Below are 21,234 nucleotides of genomic sequence, written 5' to 3'. Positions count from 1 at the left end.
TTAACACGAAAAAAGGTTTGCTCTATAGACTTAATGGGAAAAAAATCAGGTCACAAAATGGCATTTAGAGTTTGCTGTCTTTTTTTGGTGAAAAAAAAAACATGCAACTTTGAACAAATATTTATTAAAGCACTTATTTCAGTGAATTGTTAATATCTGAAAATGTAGACATCTATTTCCCTATCTAGGCTGAGCTCTTGCACAGTAGACACTGCTTATTCATATACATTGTACAAGTACTTGTTGAATGAAACAGGATATTTTCCAGTTCTAGAATGTGCAAGATAATGATTAAGTTCCGGTGAGAAAATATGCTCTACTTTCCTCTGAGCTAAACTTTCAGCCAGAGAGAGAGACAGAGACTTTTCAGGGAATAGGATTTACGGTGGATATTTTTGGTTTGAAAGGTGGGATTTACAGCATTTGGTCTTACTCCTTTTAGGAAGGGCAGAATAATGGCTATAAACACTAAAGTTAAAAAAAAAAAGTTTTATGTTTGAAATAATTTTGGAAGAATTGTGAAGGTCTAGTAGATGTTGATGACTCTGGGGTCTCAGAAATCCCCAATGGTCATGATACAGATAATTAAAAGATCTTTGGTGCCAAAGTAAAACCAGAGAAAGGAAAATATAACAGCAAACTGTATCGACACTGGGTGTGGCATCCTCCGAGCCTGCTGCTCCTGATCCCTACCCTCATCGCCCCATCTAAGGCAGCATGGGTACCTGGGGGATGTAGAAGAGCCCCAGCAGGTTGGCCACTGCTGTGGAGATGCCCGAGCCAGTAGCTCCCACCACTGCGATGGTAGAGGGGATGTGCTCTGAGCAGTTGCAGAACTCATCAAGGTTCAAAGAGTCAATTTTGTTCTGGGCCACAAAACTCAGGGTGGCCTCCAAGGCTTTAGAGACGGTGTTACAAGTGTCGAATATCCTGTATCCCAGGGTCATGTTGGGAAGAAGGGCTGGACTGCTGTTTATTTCCTCTATGGCAAATATCATAGCTTGTAACCAGCGAAATCCTCGGAAATTATACCTGGAAGAAAGAAGAAATGGAAGAAAGCAAGAGGCTTTCTGGTCAACTTTTTTAGAGTACAGACTGGGCAAATCTGGGTTTGAACCTGGCTCTGTAACTCTAATTTCATGACATTGCCTTTTCTGAGACTCAAAGTCCTCTCTGTAAAACAGGGATAACACCTACCTCAGAGGGAGGCTGTGAATATGAGATAACTACACAAAATTCTCAGTGTGGTGCCTCTCACAAAGTTAGGAATCAATAATAACAAGGATTGTGGTTAGTAATAGAATGAATCATTTTTTCTGTATCATCCAGTAAAGAATTTGAAGTAGCTGATATGAAGTATTTTAATAACAGTAATACAGAGATTAAAAAAAAAAGGATCAGTGAAAATATAAATAGATTAGGATTTTAACACATAGGAACCTAAAACTAGTTTCAGATTTGCAGTCACAAATTTAAACTATGACATTTCTGGAGGTTGAAGGGGAAAGAGAAATGAGTGATCTCATCTTCATAAACAAACAAGCAAACACATATTATGTGTAGGAAGCTGTTCACAAACAGTGGTTACTTCTGGGTGGTAGAATGATGAGTTTTAACATTGTGTGCTTTTTCTGGTCTCTTTTATACTTTGTATTTTTAAAAATGAGCATGCATTGCTTTTCAAAGAACATTATTTTAAATAAAAATCAGGCAAATGAACAAAGAGAAATAGGGTCCATGACATAGCTTTTGCCCTCCCAGGACACAGCACATAGTGAGAACTTGGTAAGTGTTCTAGATCTGTATCAGTGCCCAGAGAAGAAAACCTAACGATTTCGCAGGTTCTCTTTTTGTATTGTGGGTTTCATGACTTGAACTCAGTGGCAGGGGGAAAGAAATATAAGCTGTTATACTTCACTGTATCAGTTAGCTTCCCAAAGTTCCTGGTCTAACTTTTAATGTGACATTTTCTCTTAGTAATATTTCTTCATATTTCCTTCATTTGTTTATTTTTAAACCTGAAAAGTTATGAAGACATATTATACAATTTTTCATTACACAAAACATCTATACTGCTAAACTGATTTTCCTATCTTTGTGTGTGTGTGTGTGTGTGTGTGTGTGCACGTGTGTGCTCTGTTGCTCAGTTATGTGTGATTCTTTGCGACCCCATGGACGATAGCCTGCCAGGCTCCTCTGTCCATGGAATTTTCCAGGCAAGAATACTGGAGTGGGTTGCCATTTCCTTCTCCAATCCTTCTTTAATACAATTAATATATACATATTACTTCAGGGCAAGCTCTTACGTGATCTCAGCTATGTATGTGGTACCTGCACAACTCTGTCCTCTAGGGTACAACAAACAGGATATGTGTCCTCATGGATTGTGTGAAGGTTATAAGCAGCGGCATCAAAACTCTGCACTTAGCTTTTCTGCACTCATAAAAAAATGTGAGAATGTTATCTAATTTGTGAACCCTCATTAGAACATGAGCAGAAAACCAGTTTTGCTGGAACAATTGTAGCTTTCATTTTCATTTTCTAGCTATCAGAAAGACAAAGGAGACGTGCTGGATCCCATCTGGAAGTTTTAAGTTTCAGGAGAAAGTGCTCTTCTCTCTCAGAAGATGGGTCAAGGCTTGAGGTGCAGTAACGGTCTCTGATGTTCAGATTAAGGGTGGTGGTATACAGTCTACTGTCCTCTGCAGAAGTCAGACACTATTTGAAGGAATTGTGCCCAGTGTTAGATGCCATAAGAGGAGTCATGATAAATTAGGGAACATTAGACAGAGGGCATCCAGAGTGGTGTGGGTCTGAAAATCATGCCCTGAAATAATTATTTAGAAAACCGAGACTACTAGGTCTGGAAAAGAAATGATTCAAGAGGGCAAGTTAGCTGTCTTCTAATGGCTGAAGAGAGAGTCCATGAGGGAGTTGGATTCTGTGTTAGCAGGGCGATTTCAGCTTTCTATAAGACTTTCTAATAGGAGTGGTTCCAAATGCTATGGGCTGCATTTTGAAGATGCCTGGGTCATGCCAGTCACCGAAGCTTCTTTCAACTTTAAAATCCTTAAAAAAATCAGAGTGAGGCAGCCAACACTCAATTATGACCATTGGGAGCACTTAAGGTTAATGGGAGGTTTTACTACTCAGGTTTGCAAAAACCTACAATAAATTTCTTTCTAGGTACTTAATCTTCCATTAAGCAACACTGCCTCCAGGTGAACAATCATGACTCAGTTACCCAGTGACCGAGCACAGGCTCCAACAGCCAATGGGTTTTTCTATTTAATATCTTTGACATTTGATTTTTAGAAAAATTTCTTTTAAAAAAATGAGGGGAGGGGATAATAAGCATCAGCATGATGACTAATTACCATTTTTGAAAAGAGAACCAACTTTGAAAAAATTATTTTGGGTTTGGTACGCTTTTTTCTAACCACCCAGAGGAGAAGCAACTTCTGACTTTACCTGATACACTCCACGGACTCCGGCCTCGACTTTAGATCCTGATCTTTCGCTGCAACCCCAAAATGAATAGGAAAGAGCCCCCCGAGGATAATGTCCCCTTTCTTTTGGGCTCGCTGGTCGGGCCCATAGGCGGAAGTGCACCATGTAGAAAAAGCCAAGAGGATCCAACAGCAGCTATAAAGTGCCATAGTTCTGCTTTCTCTCCAGGAAGAGGGACTCAAGCGCTGGTGGTCTGGGGGCCCCTGAGGACTTTCCCCCTTGGTGCGACTCACTCCCTGCCGTGGGGGCACATGTCTACAGAATTAATAGAATGGAACCGTGGGGTTTGACTTTCCATTTCTGCCTTCTCCATTGCAGACTAGTGAGGTGGGTGGCTCTTGAGTCTTCAGAAGTCACATCATGCAGAGACCGTGTGTAGTACTTTCTAAAAAAAAGAGAGGCAAAATGAATTCAGCTAAGCCTCAATCCCATGTTAGGATGACCGCAACAGAAGTGGCTCAGTATTTCCATTTAGAGAGGCAGGTGGGGAGGGCATCGCTTAGAGGCTCATGTTTATAGCAATTCATGTAAGATACAGAAAACTTCACTTGCCCATATTCAGAGCAGAACTGTGTTTAAAGAGGCCACTGATAAACTAAAGCTTCACTGATGTTGCCACTGAATTTTAATCCATTCATTCTTCCCTATGAATAACGCTTAGAACTGGCCTAGTGGTAGCTGTTCCTTGTATTATAATATTATTAATGCTCTTTTATTCAGCATACATGTTTTTATGAAAAATATAGAGTGGGTCATATTTAAGTTTGGATCTGACTATAAGTCAAACAAAAATGTCAGAGAAGGCCACTTATTTTTATTTATTATGGTAGCCTCCCATTTTGGGGCCTCTTCATCCCAGATCTATGGTTTCAGTTTGTAAAATGATACTCCATAAACCTTTGAAGAGCAGGTCTTGTAAAGGATGCAGATAAATCAAGGGTCTGATTATGTTCTACCAGGCTCTACAGCTGCATCTAGGGAATGGTCCTTCTGCCTTAGCACCATTATCCTAGTAGGAGCTCTCTGCTTCTCACTTTACACTCTGTCTCACCCTTTCTGTGGGTCAACTTCCAATCACCAATTACATGTTGATTACACAGCCTCTCCTGAGGCTCAGGCCAGGCTCAGGCCCCAGCACTGTAACTGTCAGCTGGGCATCTCCACCCCAATGTCCCACAGGTGCTTCCAACTTGACAGGCTCTAAACTCACCTTCCTCTCAACCTAGTTCCTCCTCCTCTGTTTTCTGGCTCAGCAAATGACATGCTATCTATCCACAAAGACACAAAATAAGGACTCCTTACTACCTCCTCCCTCTTCTCATGACTGTCCTTCACATTCAAATAGTTACCATGTTCTATAGACTCTACTTCCTAAATGTCATTGGAATGCACCTGCTGTTTCCCATTCCCAAGGCCATCTTAAGTCCACCAGCATTTCTTATCTGGATTTGTGCAATTATTTCCTAACTGGTCTTCCTGTCTCTGGTTTTGTCCCTTTGCAATCCACCTTTGCAAGTCTTTGGATGCCATGTAACAAGTGGTTTGGAACACAGGCTCTGGAGTTAAACCTGGCTTTGAATCATAGTTCCAACCATTTGACTTTGGAAAAGTTACTTAACCTCTGAACTCAATAAAATAATGCATGGAGAGCCATTAGCACAGTGTAACTAGTAAACTCACAGGAAACGCCAGCTGTAATGAATACCTTTCCAGTCTCACTCTTGCTAGTCTTCCCTTTGAACTCCACACTGCAGCCTCACTGAACTTCCATTATATCCTCAAGTACAGGCCTTTTTAAAAATCCTTAGACCTCACATATGCCATTCCCCTATCATGATCCCTCTGGCCTAAACTTTGCCTGGAAAACATCTCCTTGTCTTTCAGCTTTCAGACATCCATAACTGAACTCCTGTGGGCCAGACACAGCCTTTTACCAAGATGTTTGTCCAGCTTGGGAGTGGAGCACAGGTTGGATTTCTAGCCACACTAACCCCTCAGTTGTGCAGTGAGCAACTTAGAGGACTCTTCAGGGTCTCTCAGATTAGGTAGGTCCACCTGTTACAGTTTTTTATATCTTGTATCTTGGAGTTCCAGTCTTGGAAGACTGATCATACTTTATTATAATTAGATGCATAAATGTCTGATTTCAGACTCCAAGCTCTTAACCATGGTCATATACAGCCCCAGCCCCTTAGGAGCCCACCTCCTTCTCCAGTAGTCACTCGAGCAGAGGGTGCTGAGCCCCCATTGGAAGGAGCACCCCAGCAGATACTCAACATTCACAGAATTGTCTCCAATAACGTCTGAACATCCACGACCATCCTAGTTCTATGTCTCCAGTCCTGCTCTCAGACTTTTGGCTTCATTTCTTGTCCTTGGTCATATATTCATTCATACATTTAATAAGTACATGTGCTAAGGACTGGAAATATAAAGGTGCCGCACACAAGGATGTTCTCTACCCTCAGGAGCTCCTCAACCAGTAGGCAGAGTCCACCTCAACATTCAAACTACACACACACACACACACACACAATAGTAACTTTGTTTCCAGTGATTACATTCAACTTTGCTCACCACCACTTAGCACAATGTCTGAAATAGGAATTGCTGAATAAATGTTTGTTGATTGAATGCATATACAGGAAAGTACTTTGGAAAAAGATAGAAACTAGCATCATGTCAGGTCCTTTAAACATCCAAAGTATTTTGAACCTCACAATGGTAAAGAGGGCAATACCAATTCCACTTTCTAGATGGGGAAATGGATTACTCATGTGAGAAATTCTGGTGCTTGAATTAAGAATGACTCAAGAACTCAGAATTTTAAGAAATCCTGTGTGGTGTACTTTATGAGGAAAGGGGACATTGTAACTTGCTAGGGGAAGTCTCTGAGACCTGTTAGATTTTTCCTGTGAAAGATTAACTACCTGGAGAAGTTTATTAACTTCATTAGTACATTCAACAGAAAATTTACGGCAAGTAATAGATAAAGTAGAGATTTTGGGTCAATTTACAGCAGTTAATTCCACGAGTCTAATGTGGTTTCCAAACTACCCTTTTTAGTCTAATTACCGGGGTCTAATTGTTTCAAAGCTGAGAATCATTTTATACCCTTCTTCCCCCTTACCTCCCACATCCAAATATATTGTTCCATTGACTCTACCATCTCTTTCCACTCCGTTTTTCCTTCTCGATTCTTGTTGCCACTGCTTTAGCTAGACTACCATTGCCCCACCACCCCCAACTTCTTTGTTGCAAAAGTTTTCTTTTATTTCCACCTCATTCCTCCTAACCCCTACATATTGACAATCACAGAAGTATCAAGTGTGATCCTAGCACAGAGGATTAACTATTGGGTTCATCATTGTGACTTGAGCTTGTAATAATTCGAATGCAAAAGTTCTGAATAATCACTAACATTTCAGTTGTAGGATCTATGGTAGGGACTTTGAATTGTATCCCTCATATTATACTCCTTTTATGGCACAGTAAAATAGTTTTTACTTGGATAAGGTTGTTCAGAATAAAGACTACTTTCTCCATAATTATGTGTGGTCATACAACTACATTATAATTATGTGTGGCCATATGACTACGCTTTAGCCAATGGGACATAAGCTGAAGTACCCTATGGCAGCTAACTATGCTTAAGAAAACTACGAAACTATGCTTAAGAAAGAGTTGGTGTTTGTTCTTTGTTATTTCATCTCCCCCTTCCTCTGTTCTGCTGCATGGAGGTGGATGTGACAGCTGGAGCCTATCTTGAACCATGAACCATATTCCAGGGAATGATGGTGCCATGACCTGAGGATTTCATGGAGCAGAATCTCAGGCTGTTCCTGAACTTTTACATGACAGAGAAAGAAAGCTTCTAGCTGGTTAAGCCACTGTTACATATATATATATATCTATATATATGCATGTATATATATATAGGCAGCTATGTTAACAGTTGGTTTCCCTTGGTGGTTCAGTAGTAAAAGAATCTGCCTGCCAATGCAAGAGATGCAGGAGAGCCCAGTTTGATCCCTGGGTTGGGAAGATTCCCTGGAGGAGGAAATGGCAACCCACTCCAGTATTCTGGCCTGGAAAATCCCATGGACAAGGAACCTGGTGGGCTACAGCCCACAGAGTTGCAAAGAGTTGGACATGACTGAGTGATTAAGCAGCACATGCACGATATTAACAGTGTCTTATCCAAGAGTCACAAATAAACTCATTTGTTCTCCTCACTATAAGTTCATTTCACTTAAATCATATATAATCATGTTTACCTCCTGCAAAAAGTATCTCAAACACAAGCTGAAGCTAGTATTTCTTCTTTATCTCAATGGCAGACAGAAGAAGAAATGACTCAGACTAGCTGATTTTAATTTAGAAGGTCCTTGAAGTCATCAGTGTTTCAGTACTGACAAGTGATTGATTGATCATTGAGCTCCTCATCCAAGAGACTTGGGATGGGAGGTCAGAGCAGACTGGTCTATGGTTCCACAAGTTCATGAGCTTCTAAATTCATGCAATTACTTATTCACTCAAAAAACATTGATTGAGCTCCTCTATTTGCTAACCAGTCCATCCTAAAGGAGATCAGTCCTGGGTGTTCACTGGAGGGACTGATGCTAAAGCTGAAACTCCAATACTTCGGCCACCTCATGGGAAGAGTTGACTCATTGGAAAAGACCCTGATGCTGGGAGGGATTCAGGGCAGGAGGAGAAGGGGATGACAGAGGATAACATGGCTGGATGGCATCACCGACTCAATGGACATGAGTTTGGGTAAACTCCAGGAGTTGGTGATGGGCAGAGAGGCCTGGTGTGCTGTGATTCATGGGGTTGCAGAGTTGGACACAACTGAGCGACTGAACTGAGGGAGTGCAAGGTATTAAGGAAGGAAAGTTGAGATTGTTGTCGGCAAGGTGCTCAAGGTTTAAAAGGAGACAGGACAGTGTATTATAATTACAGTGATACAAGTGCTAAGAAGAACAACAAATTAAGCATTGAGAAAGTACAAAGGGAGGTGTGACATTCTTTCTGGTGACTGCCTTGAGACAAAATTAATTCACAGTGGGGGCTGGAAGCTTCAAGGAGGTGGGGCCTGTCTCTTTTCCCTATTGTAAACTGGCACCAAGCACAGTGCCTAGAACTTAGTAGATGCTCCACAGATATTTGCTGAATGAATAAATGAAGCATAACCAGTTAAAACTAGGGACTGGTTGGGCAATTCTAGGATGGAACAGATAAGGGGTTAACCCACAAGACTGAAAGTTCCCAAGGGAAGGGGCTTCATGATCACAGTTGCATCCCCAGCATGGAACCAGGAACCTGGTACTGAATGGGTGCCACCAAAATACCTGTTGAACTTGCATTTGTCCAAAAAGTTGGATGGCTCATCCAAATTCCAGAGTCAAGGACAAATTAACACAGGACAGTGAGGTGAGGTTAGGGGGTCAACACAGAAACACTTCAATTTTCATAAAAGAAATCTTGGCTCTTGCCCCGTGGCTTTAACATTTTGAGAAATTCTGTACTCTAGAGAATGGTTTTGCCCACATTTCAGTGAGAGAAAACAGAGGCACAGACCTTCTGAACATAAAATCACTTAGTAAATGAGAAGCACAACAAGCTCAGAAGGTACAATTTCTCAACTCCCAGCCTGCAGAAATAAGAATTCTAGGTTGCCTAGAAAAAAGGTGATTATGGAACCCAAATTGATTTTCAATAGAGATCACTTATCATTTTTCTTCCTAGGGCAAGTACACGGATTTGTCTCTGGTTTATTGTACTGTAATCTTTGCCCTCTTTCATCATTCTGATTTTGAAGAATACTAACAGTAAGCTGTGAAGCCACCACTGCAGAAAGATGAAACATATATATTTTAATGGGGGTGAACAGGAAGGAAAAACCTGAGAAAATTCAACTGATAATCACAAAACCCCGTGGAGCTGGTTTTGGTTACAGGCTTTTTACCTCTTGCTGAGGACACATCCACAATGTGGGTTATTATAAGCACCTGATACACATTTGCCAAAGAATTAGAGACCTCTTATCTGTGATCACCTATGTGACTGACCTCAGTTCTGTGTCAGACTTCACTCTTTCTATATGAGAGCAGGGGACACCTTGTTTTACCATGAGGGCCCTCTTTCAGCACCGCGGGAGCACAGACTGCTGGGTCACACTCGGCTGCCTCTCTCCAGCCCTGCTCGCCACCGCCCACCAGCTGCGCAGGTTCTTACCCTCCATCTCCCTGACGACAGGTGTGACTTTTGAAGAGTCCATGCCTCATTTAGCTCTGGTAATGGCTTAATTGAGTCGGAAAATGCAAGGACAGGAGCGTGATAAAAAACCAGCTGAAGTGGGTTCCTGTTAGTCATTGGAAAAAGCTACCAGGGAAGGGACAAGAAAGGAAGGATGGACTTGAGTGGGGAGGAGCAGCATGGGGTGCAGAACAAAGTGGGGAAGAGAGCTCAAAGCAAATAAAGAAGATGAATAGGAGAGGAAATGGACATTCATTAATGTTGTACTATGAGCTCCTTGACGCAGGGTCTGGGACCTGGAGGGGTTCTGTGAATGACTGACTGACTACGTGTGTGGAGGGCCCAGGGCATGATACACTGTCTTAGAAGTTTACAAAAATATTGCAAAAAGAGACAGAAGAAGAAAAAATAGAATGAGAGTTGAGGGGGGTGAAAATTCCAAGTTAAAAAATGACAAGAAATGCTCATTTCTCTGGTTGAGAATCTCGTGAGTTGAAAATAAGTGGACACTGGCTTTGGGCTTTGATTTTGCCTGTTCTGTTCCATGGCAGAACTGAATGAGTTCCTGGGGGTGTGAGACACAAGTTACGAAATTTCTTGTCCTGAAATGTTTCCTTTAAGAAAGCTCTGCTGATAGGATGTGTGGACACCCTCAGACTTAATGAAATGGTTCAGGTGAAAAGTAAAGACATGCAAGTCACGTTTTTATAGAGAAAATACCAGAGCTTCAAGTCCTATGTGAAAAAACTATTTCTGTTAAGTAATGTCTCAGTATTGCCTTTCAAAATCTCAGGGAACCCTGACAACCCAGGGTGGCGTTTTTCAGCTTTGTTCCCCAAGATGACCTGCCACCACTAAGTATTCTGCAGGTAAAATAAGGTTGTGTACTTTATGCCACAAGGGCACATTCACCTCCCCAAAGCTCTGACAAGTCTTGCAGTAAAGAAAGCTGCTTCACTTTAACCCACTCATTCCCAGATTTATTTCAGCCTGGGACACTTTTCTCCCTTCAGGACACTTGTTACAATGCTGTGAAGCACAGGCTGGGGAAGTGCTGACATAAGTGAAAGCATAAAACCCTTCACCTGAGCCTTTCCCGTTCTCTCTGGATGCATTTTTGAATGGGGAGGTATGTCTGCCTCTCCCTGGACCTAGCATTTTTTGTAACCCCAGCTATGAAATTCCAAAAGGTAGTACCAGGGAGAAGGAAGGATTGAGGTGGGAGAGGTGAGCACAGATGCATACTAGAGTCATTTCCCGGTTTTGAGCATATATGCCTTCTCTCTCCTCCTAAGGGAATATTTCTGCTGAACTCAATAAACTTGCACGCCAAGCCCTTCTCTCTCCTACTTGCAGCTCTTCTGGCCTCAAAACTGTGTCCCCCTACAAGGACCATGGGAACATGCAGTGGTGTGCTGGCAAACCAGCTCTTTGAAGGCCAAGTGAAAAACAAAAACAAACCCCCAAATGCCCTGATTTGTAGTGTTTACTGAACATTCCCACCATGGCTGAATTCAAGCTACCAATGGCTTAACAAACAACTTGCATAAATCCTGGATATTTAACCAAGGGCTCTTGTGAAGCACTAGCATCTACTGAAGCATACCACTGGGACACATCTCTAAGTAAATGGAATCCTGGTCTTTGGCAAAACTGCCCAAATTACTTTATAGACATTATGAATCTTTTATCTGCTGTTTTCCTCTATGCTCCAACTGTTAGGAAGCTGCAAGCCAAATTTGTGGCCCCACTCTAGCTAAGATAGAAACTGCTACTAAGCTGCTAAGTCACTTCAGTCGTGTCCGACTCTGTGCGATCCCTTAGAAGGCAGCCCACCAGGCTTCCCCGTCCCTGGGATTCTCCAGGCAAGAACACTGGAGTGGGTTGCCATTTCCTTCTCCAATGCATGAAAGTGAAAAGTGAAAGTGAAGTCGCTCGGTCGTGTCCGACTCCTAGCGACCCCATGGACTGCAGCCTACCAGGCTCCTCAGTCCATGGGATTTTCCAGGCAAGAGTACTGGAGTGGGGTGCCATAAGTTTGCTAGATGATACCAAATTGCTTTCAGAAGTGATTATACTTATCTTTTTTACTTATCTTTTCATGGTCACCATATTATCCAACTAGATTGTTAGCTATTTAAGACAGAGATAGATCTGATACTATTTTTGCCTAGAAACATTAGGCATTTAATAAATATTCATTAATTAATTGATTCACTGGTATTAAAAAGAAAATTTGAGGGATTCTTTTCGTATTTTCACAATAAGAAGATGATCCATGGGAAAGTCAAATGTAAGAATGTTTCATTCACTACCACAGTTGTTGGGATGGGCTTGATTATGATCCTGAGGAAAGCTTAAATTCTTCAAGATCAAAGACTAGGTGCCTTTTCATCCAAATGGAATATTGTGATAAAGGTACGTTGGAGCAATGGATTGACAAAATAAGAGGCAAGGAACCAGACAAACATTTGGCTTTGGAGTTCTTTCAACAAATAACAACAGGAGTGCATTATATACATTCAGAACAGTTAATTCATAGAGACCTTAAGCCAAGTAACATATTTTTAGTAGCTATGAACCAAATCAAGATTGGAGACTTTGGACTTGGTACATCCCTGAAAAATGATGAAATGCAGACAAGTAAAAAGGAAACTTTAAGATACATGAGCCCAGAACAGCTTTCTTCTGTGAAAGACTATGGAAATGAAGTGGACATCTATGCTTTGGGGCTGATTATTGCAGAACTTCTTCATATATGTCCCACTTATTTAGAAACAGCGAAGTTATTTAACGATCTAAGGAGTGGCAACTTAGATGTATTTGATGACAAAGAAAAAGATCTTCTGGAGAAATTACTCTCAGTGGACCCCAAGAAACAACCTACCACATCTGAGATACTGAAGACTTTGAAGGAGTGGAATAATGGTACAGAAAAAAGGAAACGAAACACATGTTAGATACTTTAAAAAGTATCCTGCTTCTGATAATTCCGTTTTCCTGTCACTGTCTAAAATCTGCTTGGGAATATTGATGGTATTTATCTTCTATTTTCATTTTTTCTCTTAATTTTTTTTTTTGCCACATTTGAAGAAAGGTTTACATTTTTTCTTACTTCAGATAGAAACTAGAAGCGTGCATTTTTGTGTTCTAATATCACTTATGGTATTACTTTTTCTTATTTCTTACTGCTCTTGTTTCACTCCAATTTCCTCACCATGTTAAATCTTTCATTTTTATAAACGGTGATGGGAATATAAACACACAAACAAATGCATGAATCTGGTGTTTTGTTGCAGTCAATAAGTGTCCCCAGGTGAAACTCCCTGTGTAAGTAGGAAGAAGGGGCCTGGGAAAGTCATTATTTCCTCACTGAGTGAGTAGATTTAAACAGACTGGGACACCAGGACATTAGTTTAAAATAAACCACAGAATTTTAGAGGTAGAAGGGACCTGGGAAGTTTATCTAGTTTATACTGAAGCCTTCTGACTCACTGATGTTTGGATTTGGTGGCCAGTTTTATCACCTGTAGGAACTGGAACTCAGAACTCATTGAAAAAACTCACTGTAAGGTTTAGTAATGAAAAGGAAGTAATTTTCTTTCTTTCTTTTTTCTGATTTGTCAGTGTACCCTAATATGTCTTAGTATTATTTTAGGTCTTTGAAAGATTAAACTTACTTTCAGTTACAGCCTGAAATCTATTGTGGGAATTCTCATAGTTTTAACTGGACCTCAGGTGCACAAAATTGGATTAATCCATGGTTGGTAACACAGCCTCATCATTGGCCCTTGGTCTTTTTATTTCTTTATTATTTTGATTTTTTTTTCTGTTCTTATATCTTTCCCATTTTTTTATCAGAGTTTTGGTCCTTTCTTCTCAAATTTTACGAGTTCTTTATATATTACAGATTAGCCCTGTATCTGTGATATATGTTGCAAATGTTTTCTAATTTGGCAGCTCTTTTTTGATTTTACCTTACCATGCAATTTAAAAAAACACTTTCATGTAGCCAAATTTATGAATTATATCTTTTACTGCCATTGGATTTTGAGTCAATGTTAGAAAGCTTTTCCTTACATTGCGTTTATAGAGAAATTCACCATATTTTTTCTAGTTTATTAAATTATTTTCAATCAATTTCTTTTTTACATTTAGTTTCCTGAAGAGTATGGAGTTTATTTTAGTATACGGTGTAAGGTATGGATCTTTTTTTTTTTTTTTTTTTCCTGCTGTATCCTTGTCCATCTTTTATTTATTTGTTTATTTTTGGCTGCACTGTGTTGTCATTGCTGCACAGGCTTTTCTCTAGTTGTGTTAAATTGGGGCTACTCTCCAGCTGCAATGCGGGGGCTTCTCGTTGCAGTGGCCTCTCCTGTTGTGGAGCACTGGCTGTAGTGTGCACGGGCTCAGCAGTTGTGGCTCCAGGGCTCTAGAGCACAGGCTCTATAATTGTGGTGCATGGGATTGGTTGCTCTATGGCCTGTAGGATCTTCCTGGACCAGGGATTGAACCAGTGCCTCCTGCACCGGCAGGCAGATTCTTAACCTCTGAGCCATCAGGGAAGCCCTAAAGTTTGGATTTAATTTTATCTTTTTTCCAAGTGGCTGCCTCCATGTGCCAGCAATAGTTATTAGAAAGCCCATCTTCGCTTCCATGGTTTAAGATACCACATTTATTATCTCCATGTTTATTCAGATATACTTCAGGTCTTTCTATTCTATTCTACTGGTCTATAGGCCTATTTTGGCAGTTCAGTTCAGTTCAGTTCAGTCGCTCAGTCGTGTCCGACTCTTTGTGACCCCATGAATTGCAGCACACCAGGCCTCCCTGCCCATCACCAACTCCCGGAGTTCACTCAGACTCATGTCCATCGAGTCGGTGATGCCACCCAGCCATCTCATGCTCTGTCGTCCCCTTCTCTTCCTGCCCCCAATCCCTCCCAGCATCAGGGTCTTTTCCAATGAGTCAACTCTTCCCATGAGGTGGCCAAAGTACTGGAGTTTCAGCTTTAGCATCATTCCTTCCAAAGAACTCCCAGGGCTGATCTCCTTCAGAATGGACTGGTTGGATCTCCTTGCAGTCCAAGGGACTCTCAAGAGTCTTCTCCAACACCACAGTTCAAAAGCATCAATTCTTCGGGACTCAGCTTTCTTCACAGTCCAACTCTCACATCCATACATGACCACTGGAAAAACCATAGCCTTGACTAGATGGACCTTTGTTGGCAAAGTAATGTCTCTGCTTTTGAATATGCTATCTAGGTTGGTCATAACTTTCCTCCCAAGGAGTAGTACATTATTTTCATTATGGGAACATATAGTATAGTTTCACCTAGTACAGTTTGATACCTGGTAGACTGGTCCACCTTTGTAGCTTGTATTTCTTAGTGTGTCCCAGCTATTACTGCATGTTTGTTTTTCCTTAAGAACTTTAGCATCAACTTGTCAGTTTCACAAATAACAGCTTGTAGCTATTTTTACTGGGATTGTGTCTCACCATTATGATGATGAATTGTCCTATCTAAGAACAGAAATACCTTACTTTTGTTCAGGTCTAATTTTCGAGTGTTTCATCGTTTAGGTTTTGCACATTTTTGTCAAGTTTATTCCTAGGTATTTAATCCCCTTTGTTATTATAAATGGATCTTCCTTTACAATTATGTCCTTAAGCTGATCATTGTTTGTGTCTGTGAAAGCTATTGTGTTTCATATGTCAATTATATATCAGATACCTTGCTGAGTTCTTTTACCATTTAAATTAGCTTTCCTGTTCACTGATTCTCTAGCATCTTCTAGAGATATTCTTTTTTCTTTCTTTCAACCAATTTTTTTTTTTTTTTTGGCCACGCATGTGGACTCTTAATTCTTATAGCAGGGATTGAACCTGCACCCTCTGCAGTGGAAGCACAGTGTCTTAACGACTGGACTACCAGGGAAGACCCTATTATTTCTTTTTTTATTGAGATATAATTAACACATAACATTATATTAGTTCCAGATGTGTAACATAATGATTCATTTGACATTTGTATATATTGTGGAATGATCACACAGTAAGTTTCATTAACATCATCACCATTCATAGTCACAAGCTTTTTTCCTTGTAAGGTAACTGTTAAGATCTACTTCATTAGCAACTTTCAAATATACAGTACAGTATAATTAACTATAGTCCCCATGTTGTACCTTACTTTCCCATGACTTATTTATAACTGGAAGATTGTACCTTTTGACCAATTTCGTTTATTTCTTTATTGACCCACTTTTATTTCTTTACTTCTGAGTTACTTTTAATAATGAATAAAATCTATCATCCAAAACAAAGAACATCAGTAGAAACCTATGTTCCCCTCTTGTATACTGTTCTGCCTCCCTCCCACCAAAGAAACCATCACCCTAAACCATGCATTCATCATTTCTTTGCTTTCCTCCCCACCCTCACCCCCCAGAACACCTGGGCAAAGACTTTTAAAATCATAATAAAGTCTGGGAAGATGCACATCAAAATGGTGAGTAATTAGATCTCAGTGATGAGATTTGTATTTTTCCTTGGTTGCTTTTGTTTTTGAAAAAAAAAGTATTACTTTTAAATCAGAGGAAGGCATTATTGTAAATTTTTACTTAAAAGAATGGCAATACAAAACAAAAACACTTACCAGAAATGAAAAACATTGGAAAAAAGAGATTTTACTAAGATTTTACTATCCAGTATTAGTATATATGGGCTTCCTGGGTAGCTCAGCTGGTAAAGAATCCACCTGCAGGAGACCCTATTTCAACTCCTGGGTTGGGAAGATCCCCTGGAGGAGGGCATGGCAATCCACTCAAGTATTCTTGCCTGGAGAACTCCCATGGACAGAGGAGCCTGGTGCACTACAGTCCATAGGGTCACGCAGAGTCAGACATGATGCAGTTGACTAGGCATGCACACACTTGGTATATATACTCTGAAATATATTTTGAAAATATGCCTATGGATACTTTTACTTCTTCATATCCTCCATACTTTTTTTTTTCTTATTTTTAACTCTCATTTTTACTTCATCTCACTTCTATCTCTATCTCTCTCAAAATAAACTTTTAATTTATATCTAAGACATCAGATATGTACAAATCATAAGAAAACTGGCACAATGTAAACATATCCATGTAGGCAGCATTCAGATCCAGAAAAGAACCAGAATCCCTGAAGTCTCATTCATGATTGCTCCCAGTCATTACCCTTCACCCAAGGTAATCAGCAACCTGACCCCAGAGAAGGGCATAGCTACCTACTCCGGTATTCTTGCCTGGAGAATTCCATGGACAAAGGAGCCTGGTGGGCTACAAGTTCATGGGGTTACAAAGGATTGGACACAACTGAGTGACTAACACTTTCACACTTCACAACCAACAGCCTGACCTCTCAAGATTACAAACCAGTGTTCCATATTTTTGAACTCTGTATAAATGGAATTACATATATACTTTTTTGTGTCTGCCTTTTGTCCAACATTGTTTTTGCAAGATTCATCTGCATTGTTATATGTAACCACAGTTTGTTTTTCTCACTGTTATATAGAATTTTATATGATTATATAATACATTATCCACCTCCCTGTTGATGAACTGTTTGGAGTTTTAATGAATAGTGCTGCTGTGAATATTATTGAATATGCCTTTTGGTGAAATATGTTGAGTATATACCTAGAAGTACAAATGTGGGGTCATAGAGTTTGTGTATGTTTAGCTCCAGTAGGTAATGCAAAAAGTTTTAAAAATGGTTGTAACCAGTTTATCTTCCCATCAGCAGCATATGAAAATTTCCACTGATCCATACCCTTGCCCACCCTTGGTACTGCCAGTCTTTTATATTGTGGTCATCTCTTGCTTTCCTTTTATATAGTGATATTGTGTCCATCTGTATTCCTAAAAAGTATTAAAATTGTTTTTAGTTTTGAACTTTATACAGGTGTATCATGCTGTAATCTTCTGAGACTTACTTTTTTGGCTTAATATTATATCAATAAGATTTGCCTATATGACTATGTTTTACTACGGTTCATCATTTGACTGCTGTATAATAGTCCACTGTGTGAATATATCACACTTATGCACTTTCCCATTGATGGGCATTTGGACTGTTGCAGTAAATGGCAATCCTTTCCTTCAAGTTTGCTCCAGGACTGTGCAGGAATCATGCAAGAGCTTAAGAAATTCTAAAGAAACTTGAAATGGATAACTGCTATTAGCTTCTTGCACATTTGCAAGGCCAAAAATGACATACCCTCAGTGTTCTATCATCCTGCTTTCAAGAAGATGTTCTCCTCAAAGTTAATGAAAATTACATACATTTAAAAAATTAGGGCTGTTTCTTCTTGCTTATTTTACCACTGCAATGAAAGACCAGAGGTAGAAAACTCTCAATCATTTAAAGGTGGAATAGAGTGGCTTCATTTTTTTCCAGGCTTAGCAACCCAAATTTCTTTCAAATGTTTCTGCTAAGGGTTATCTCAAATATTTTCTAAAGAGATAGTACACTCATATCCCATGGACTTTCTCTAACTCTTTTATGTCATTTTTTAGAGTATGCTAACAAAACTTGGTACCATGGTTGAGACTGACCTCAGGTTGGGGTGTACCATATCCCAGTCCTCGCATGACAGATCTCAGGATGCGTTTGCTGCCTTTTGCCCATAACTCCACACTCTAGCTGACTCACATCCACATTCTGTCATTTACGTCCTCCTCATTTTTCTAATATACATTTGATTGAACAGTCCTATCCAAACTTACATTTGTATGTTTTAAATTCCCAAATATATCACAGTGCAACCATTCAAACTGAATATTATGTTATTATTGAAGAACTATTGCATCCTGTTAAGTTCATTTTGAATTTTGTTCCTATTTTTTAAGGACCATGTCTCCCTGTCAGGCAATGCCAGGAAAATTTTAAGGACTGAATAACTGGCCTCTCTAACTCTGCAGGAGACTCATGAGCCATTATTTAAAAAAACAAATCCTGCAACATGCCACCTTCCATTGCCCCTGTGAGAAGATGCTCCATTGTTAATGATACCTGCTGCTCTTCTGGAGAAAGCCTGTCTCAAAGTGATAAACCTTCCCCAAATAAATCACGTCTATGTTCCTATAAGCCTGACTTTGAAGCTGGAATATGCGACGCATCCTCACACATGGTGGAAACCCATCAGTTGATTCTCTGTAATGTGGTACCCCTTAGGCAGAACTGTGACTGTATAAAGAGCTTCATATCTATCAGGCTGGGTGCAGGGCAACGTGAGGTCCTTGGATCAGCAGCAGCAGCAGCATCACCTGGGAACTTGTTAGAAATGCAAGTTCCTGGTCCCACCCCAATCTACTGAATTAGAAATTCTGTGTGTGGGACCCAGCAACCTGTGTTTTAACAGGCCCTCTTGGTGAATCTATTGTACACTTAAATTTGAGAAACATTGCATAAGCTCAGGTGAATAGCCTATGCTTTGCCCTGAAAAATGTTTCCTAAAATATGATTTTCAGAATGAAACTTTCCCCCCACAATACTATAATCGCTTCCCCCCACTCCTGTCCATCCTCACCAGCATAACCTAGGAAAACCAAGCTCAGGTGAATAGTCTATGCTTTGCCCTGAAAAATGTTTCCTAAAATATGATTTTCAGAATGAAACTTTTCCCCCACAATACTATAATCGCTTCCCCCCACTCCTGTCCATCCTCACCAGCATAACCTAGGAAAACCAAAATGCACAGGAACAACAATAGTTTCCTGTTAATTCATTCTTCAGTTTCCTTGAAATTTTTCTCATGCAATAATTGCTAACATTTTATGACACTAGTATTCCAGGAAACATAATTCAGAAATCATTGCTCTCTTGCTAGGGTAACTTTCTGAAATGCATGCATAAGCAGGGCACACGTTCTGTGAACTAGAGAAAATGGCCACTTACCACAGAATGGCCACTTCTTGCCCTTTCTCCCAAGAAATGGAGGGGTTTCCATTCTATCTGGTTTCCATTTTCCTCTACCTTTCCCTGCAGAATCTTGGGAGCTCTATTTTTAAACCTAAATCTTTCATTATTAACCATTTTAAGATTTGCAAAATTTGAGGTACATACTCCTCACAGCCAGTACATTAACCCCAGAAGCCCAGGAAGGCGGAGGATCCTGTTCACATGGGCCATTAGAAGTCACCTTCACAAACAGTCCCTGTTTAGCATCATTGGTCTCTTCTGCTCTCTCTCAGAGTCCTTCCAGGGGCTCAGAAAGGCCTCTCTTCCCCAGGAACTGTAACAGTCCTGAACACTCCGAATCCCTGGCCATCCAGTATCCTCTAGTGCTCTCTGCTGGCCCCTGAGCCAGTGAGGGGCTCCTGAAGAGCTGGTCAGGGCAAGAGGCAGCCACCAGAGGCTTTACAAAGAGCTCCCCCCATCTCAAAAAAGGTCCTCGTTCCTTTTTTGAAATAAAATTCTATTCTCTTATTTTTGCTCTCCTCTCTCTCTCTTTTCCTTTCCTTTGTCTTTTGGAAGTTTTTAACTTTTTAAAAAATCTTTCTGATGAAAAATAAAGCTCTTTTACAAGTTACAGGTAAGGTTATTATTCCTGCTCTTATTCAACGGTGCTCATGTGTCGATTACAGTAGACCAAGGGTCAGCACACCAAGCCAGTGTTTTTATAGATAGTTTTCTTGAAATACAGGCATGCATATACACTTGCATATTATCTGTGGTTGCTTTGGGGCTAAAAGGGCAGATCTGAGTAGTGATGGTTTGGTCCATCCAGAGACTATTTGGTCCACAAAGCCTGAAATGTTAACTGTTTGGTCCTTTACAGAGAAAGTCTGTTGACCCCTGGATTACATGGAACATGGAGAAAACTCTACTTTTGCCATGACAGTATGCTGACAGTTTTGGAAATAGTTATGTGCCTGGTGTGAGCAATGATTTCTGCAGGTTAAAAGGAGCTGACTCCACTAGCCTTCTCAGAGGAATGAGTCCAACAGTCTGTCCTGTGGCCAGAGAAACAGGTCACTTCTTCCCCCTGGTTGCCATCTGACTCAGGAGGTGTCAGGGGTGGTATTTGTTTACCATCTGTTTGTATGAACAGAGTAGAGTGGGTTGTCCAGTGGGACTCTCCCCACAGTGAAAACACTTTAGCTAAGGATGGGAAGTCCAAGCTGAGAAGCTGAATCACCACCAGCAGCAATTTCTGCCCCCATCAACACTGCCAGATGAGTCAGTTCTCTGGGAGCCAGCTATCTTCCTGTGAAGATGACTCTGAGGGAGGGTATGACTGCTGTGGGTTTGGTTGGGAAACAGAAGTACCACTACCTCCTGTGTAGCCCAAGCTCAATCTGGTGGGGGAGGGGTGGGGGTGCTGCAGGCCTGAAAGAGAAAGCCCAGGGCTTCCAGCGAGGGAAGAAATGTCCACTCTGGAAGCAGCCTTAATTCTGCTCCTTCATCCTT

General features: G+C 40.6%; 2 protein-coding genes across 2 annotated transcripts in view; one reads left to right on the top strand and one right to left on the bottom strand.

Annotated features, from left to right (window-relative positions):
- The window catches only part of CASR (calcium sensing receptor), a 37,700-nt gene extending 27,991 nt beyond the window's left edge, over positions 1–9,709 (bottom strand). Inside the window, exons 1-3 of the mRNA XM_055568377.1 lie at positions 9,585–9,709; positions 3,472–3,895; positions 726–1,032 (exon numbers count right to left, since the gene is read on the bottom strand). Coding sequence (XP_055424352.1) covers positions 726–1,032; positions 3,472–3,659 — 495 coding nt within the window. The 5' untranslated portion in view covers positions 3,660–3,895; positions 9,585–9,709. The remainder of the gene's footprint in view (positions 1–725; positions 1,033–3,471; positions 3,896–9,584) is intronic.
- LOC129644463 (interferon-induced, double-stranded RNA-activated protein kinase-like) lies at positions 9,645–12,731 on the top strand. The gene is made up of 3 exons (XM_055570088.1): positions 9,645–9,809; positions 10,393–10,463; positions 12,092–12,731. Exons 1-3 carry the CDS (start codon positions 9,645–9,647, stop codon positions 12,729–12,731), a joined length of 876 nt encoding a protein of 291 aa, XP_055426063.1.
- The last annotated feature ends 8,503 nt before the right edge of the window (positions 12,732–21,234 follow it).

Source organism: Bubalus kerabau, chromosome 2 (assembly GCF_029407905.1).
Source record: "Bubalus kerabau isolate K-KA32 ecotype Philippines breed swamp buffalo chromosome 2, PCC_UOA_SB_1v2, whole genome shotgun sequence".
Taxonomy (NCBI): domain Eukaryota; kingdom Metazoa; phylum Chordata; class Mammalia; order Artiodactyla; family Bovidae; genus Bubalus; species Bubalus kerabau.
This window is presented reverse-complemented; position numbering and strand designations above follow the sequence as displayed.

What these genes read in the sequence shown, in the direction of transcription:
- LOC129644463 (XM_055570088.1), top strand. Translation starts at nt 9,645, where the DNA reads ATGAGGGCCCTCTTTCAGCACCGCGGGAGCACAGACTGCTGGGTCACA. An exon ending in CCATGCCTCATTTAGCTCTG is followed by an intron (nt 9,810 to 10,392) that starts GTAATGGCTTAA and finishes GTTTCCTTTAAG; the next exon opens with AAAGCTCTGCTGATAGGATG. An exon ending in CAGGTGAAAAGTAAAGACAT is followed by an intron (nt 10,464 to 12,091) that starts GCAAGTCACGTT and finishes TCACTACCACAG; the next exon opens with TTGTTGGGATGGGCTTGATT.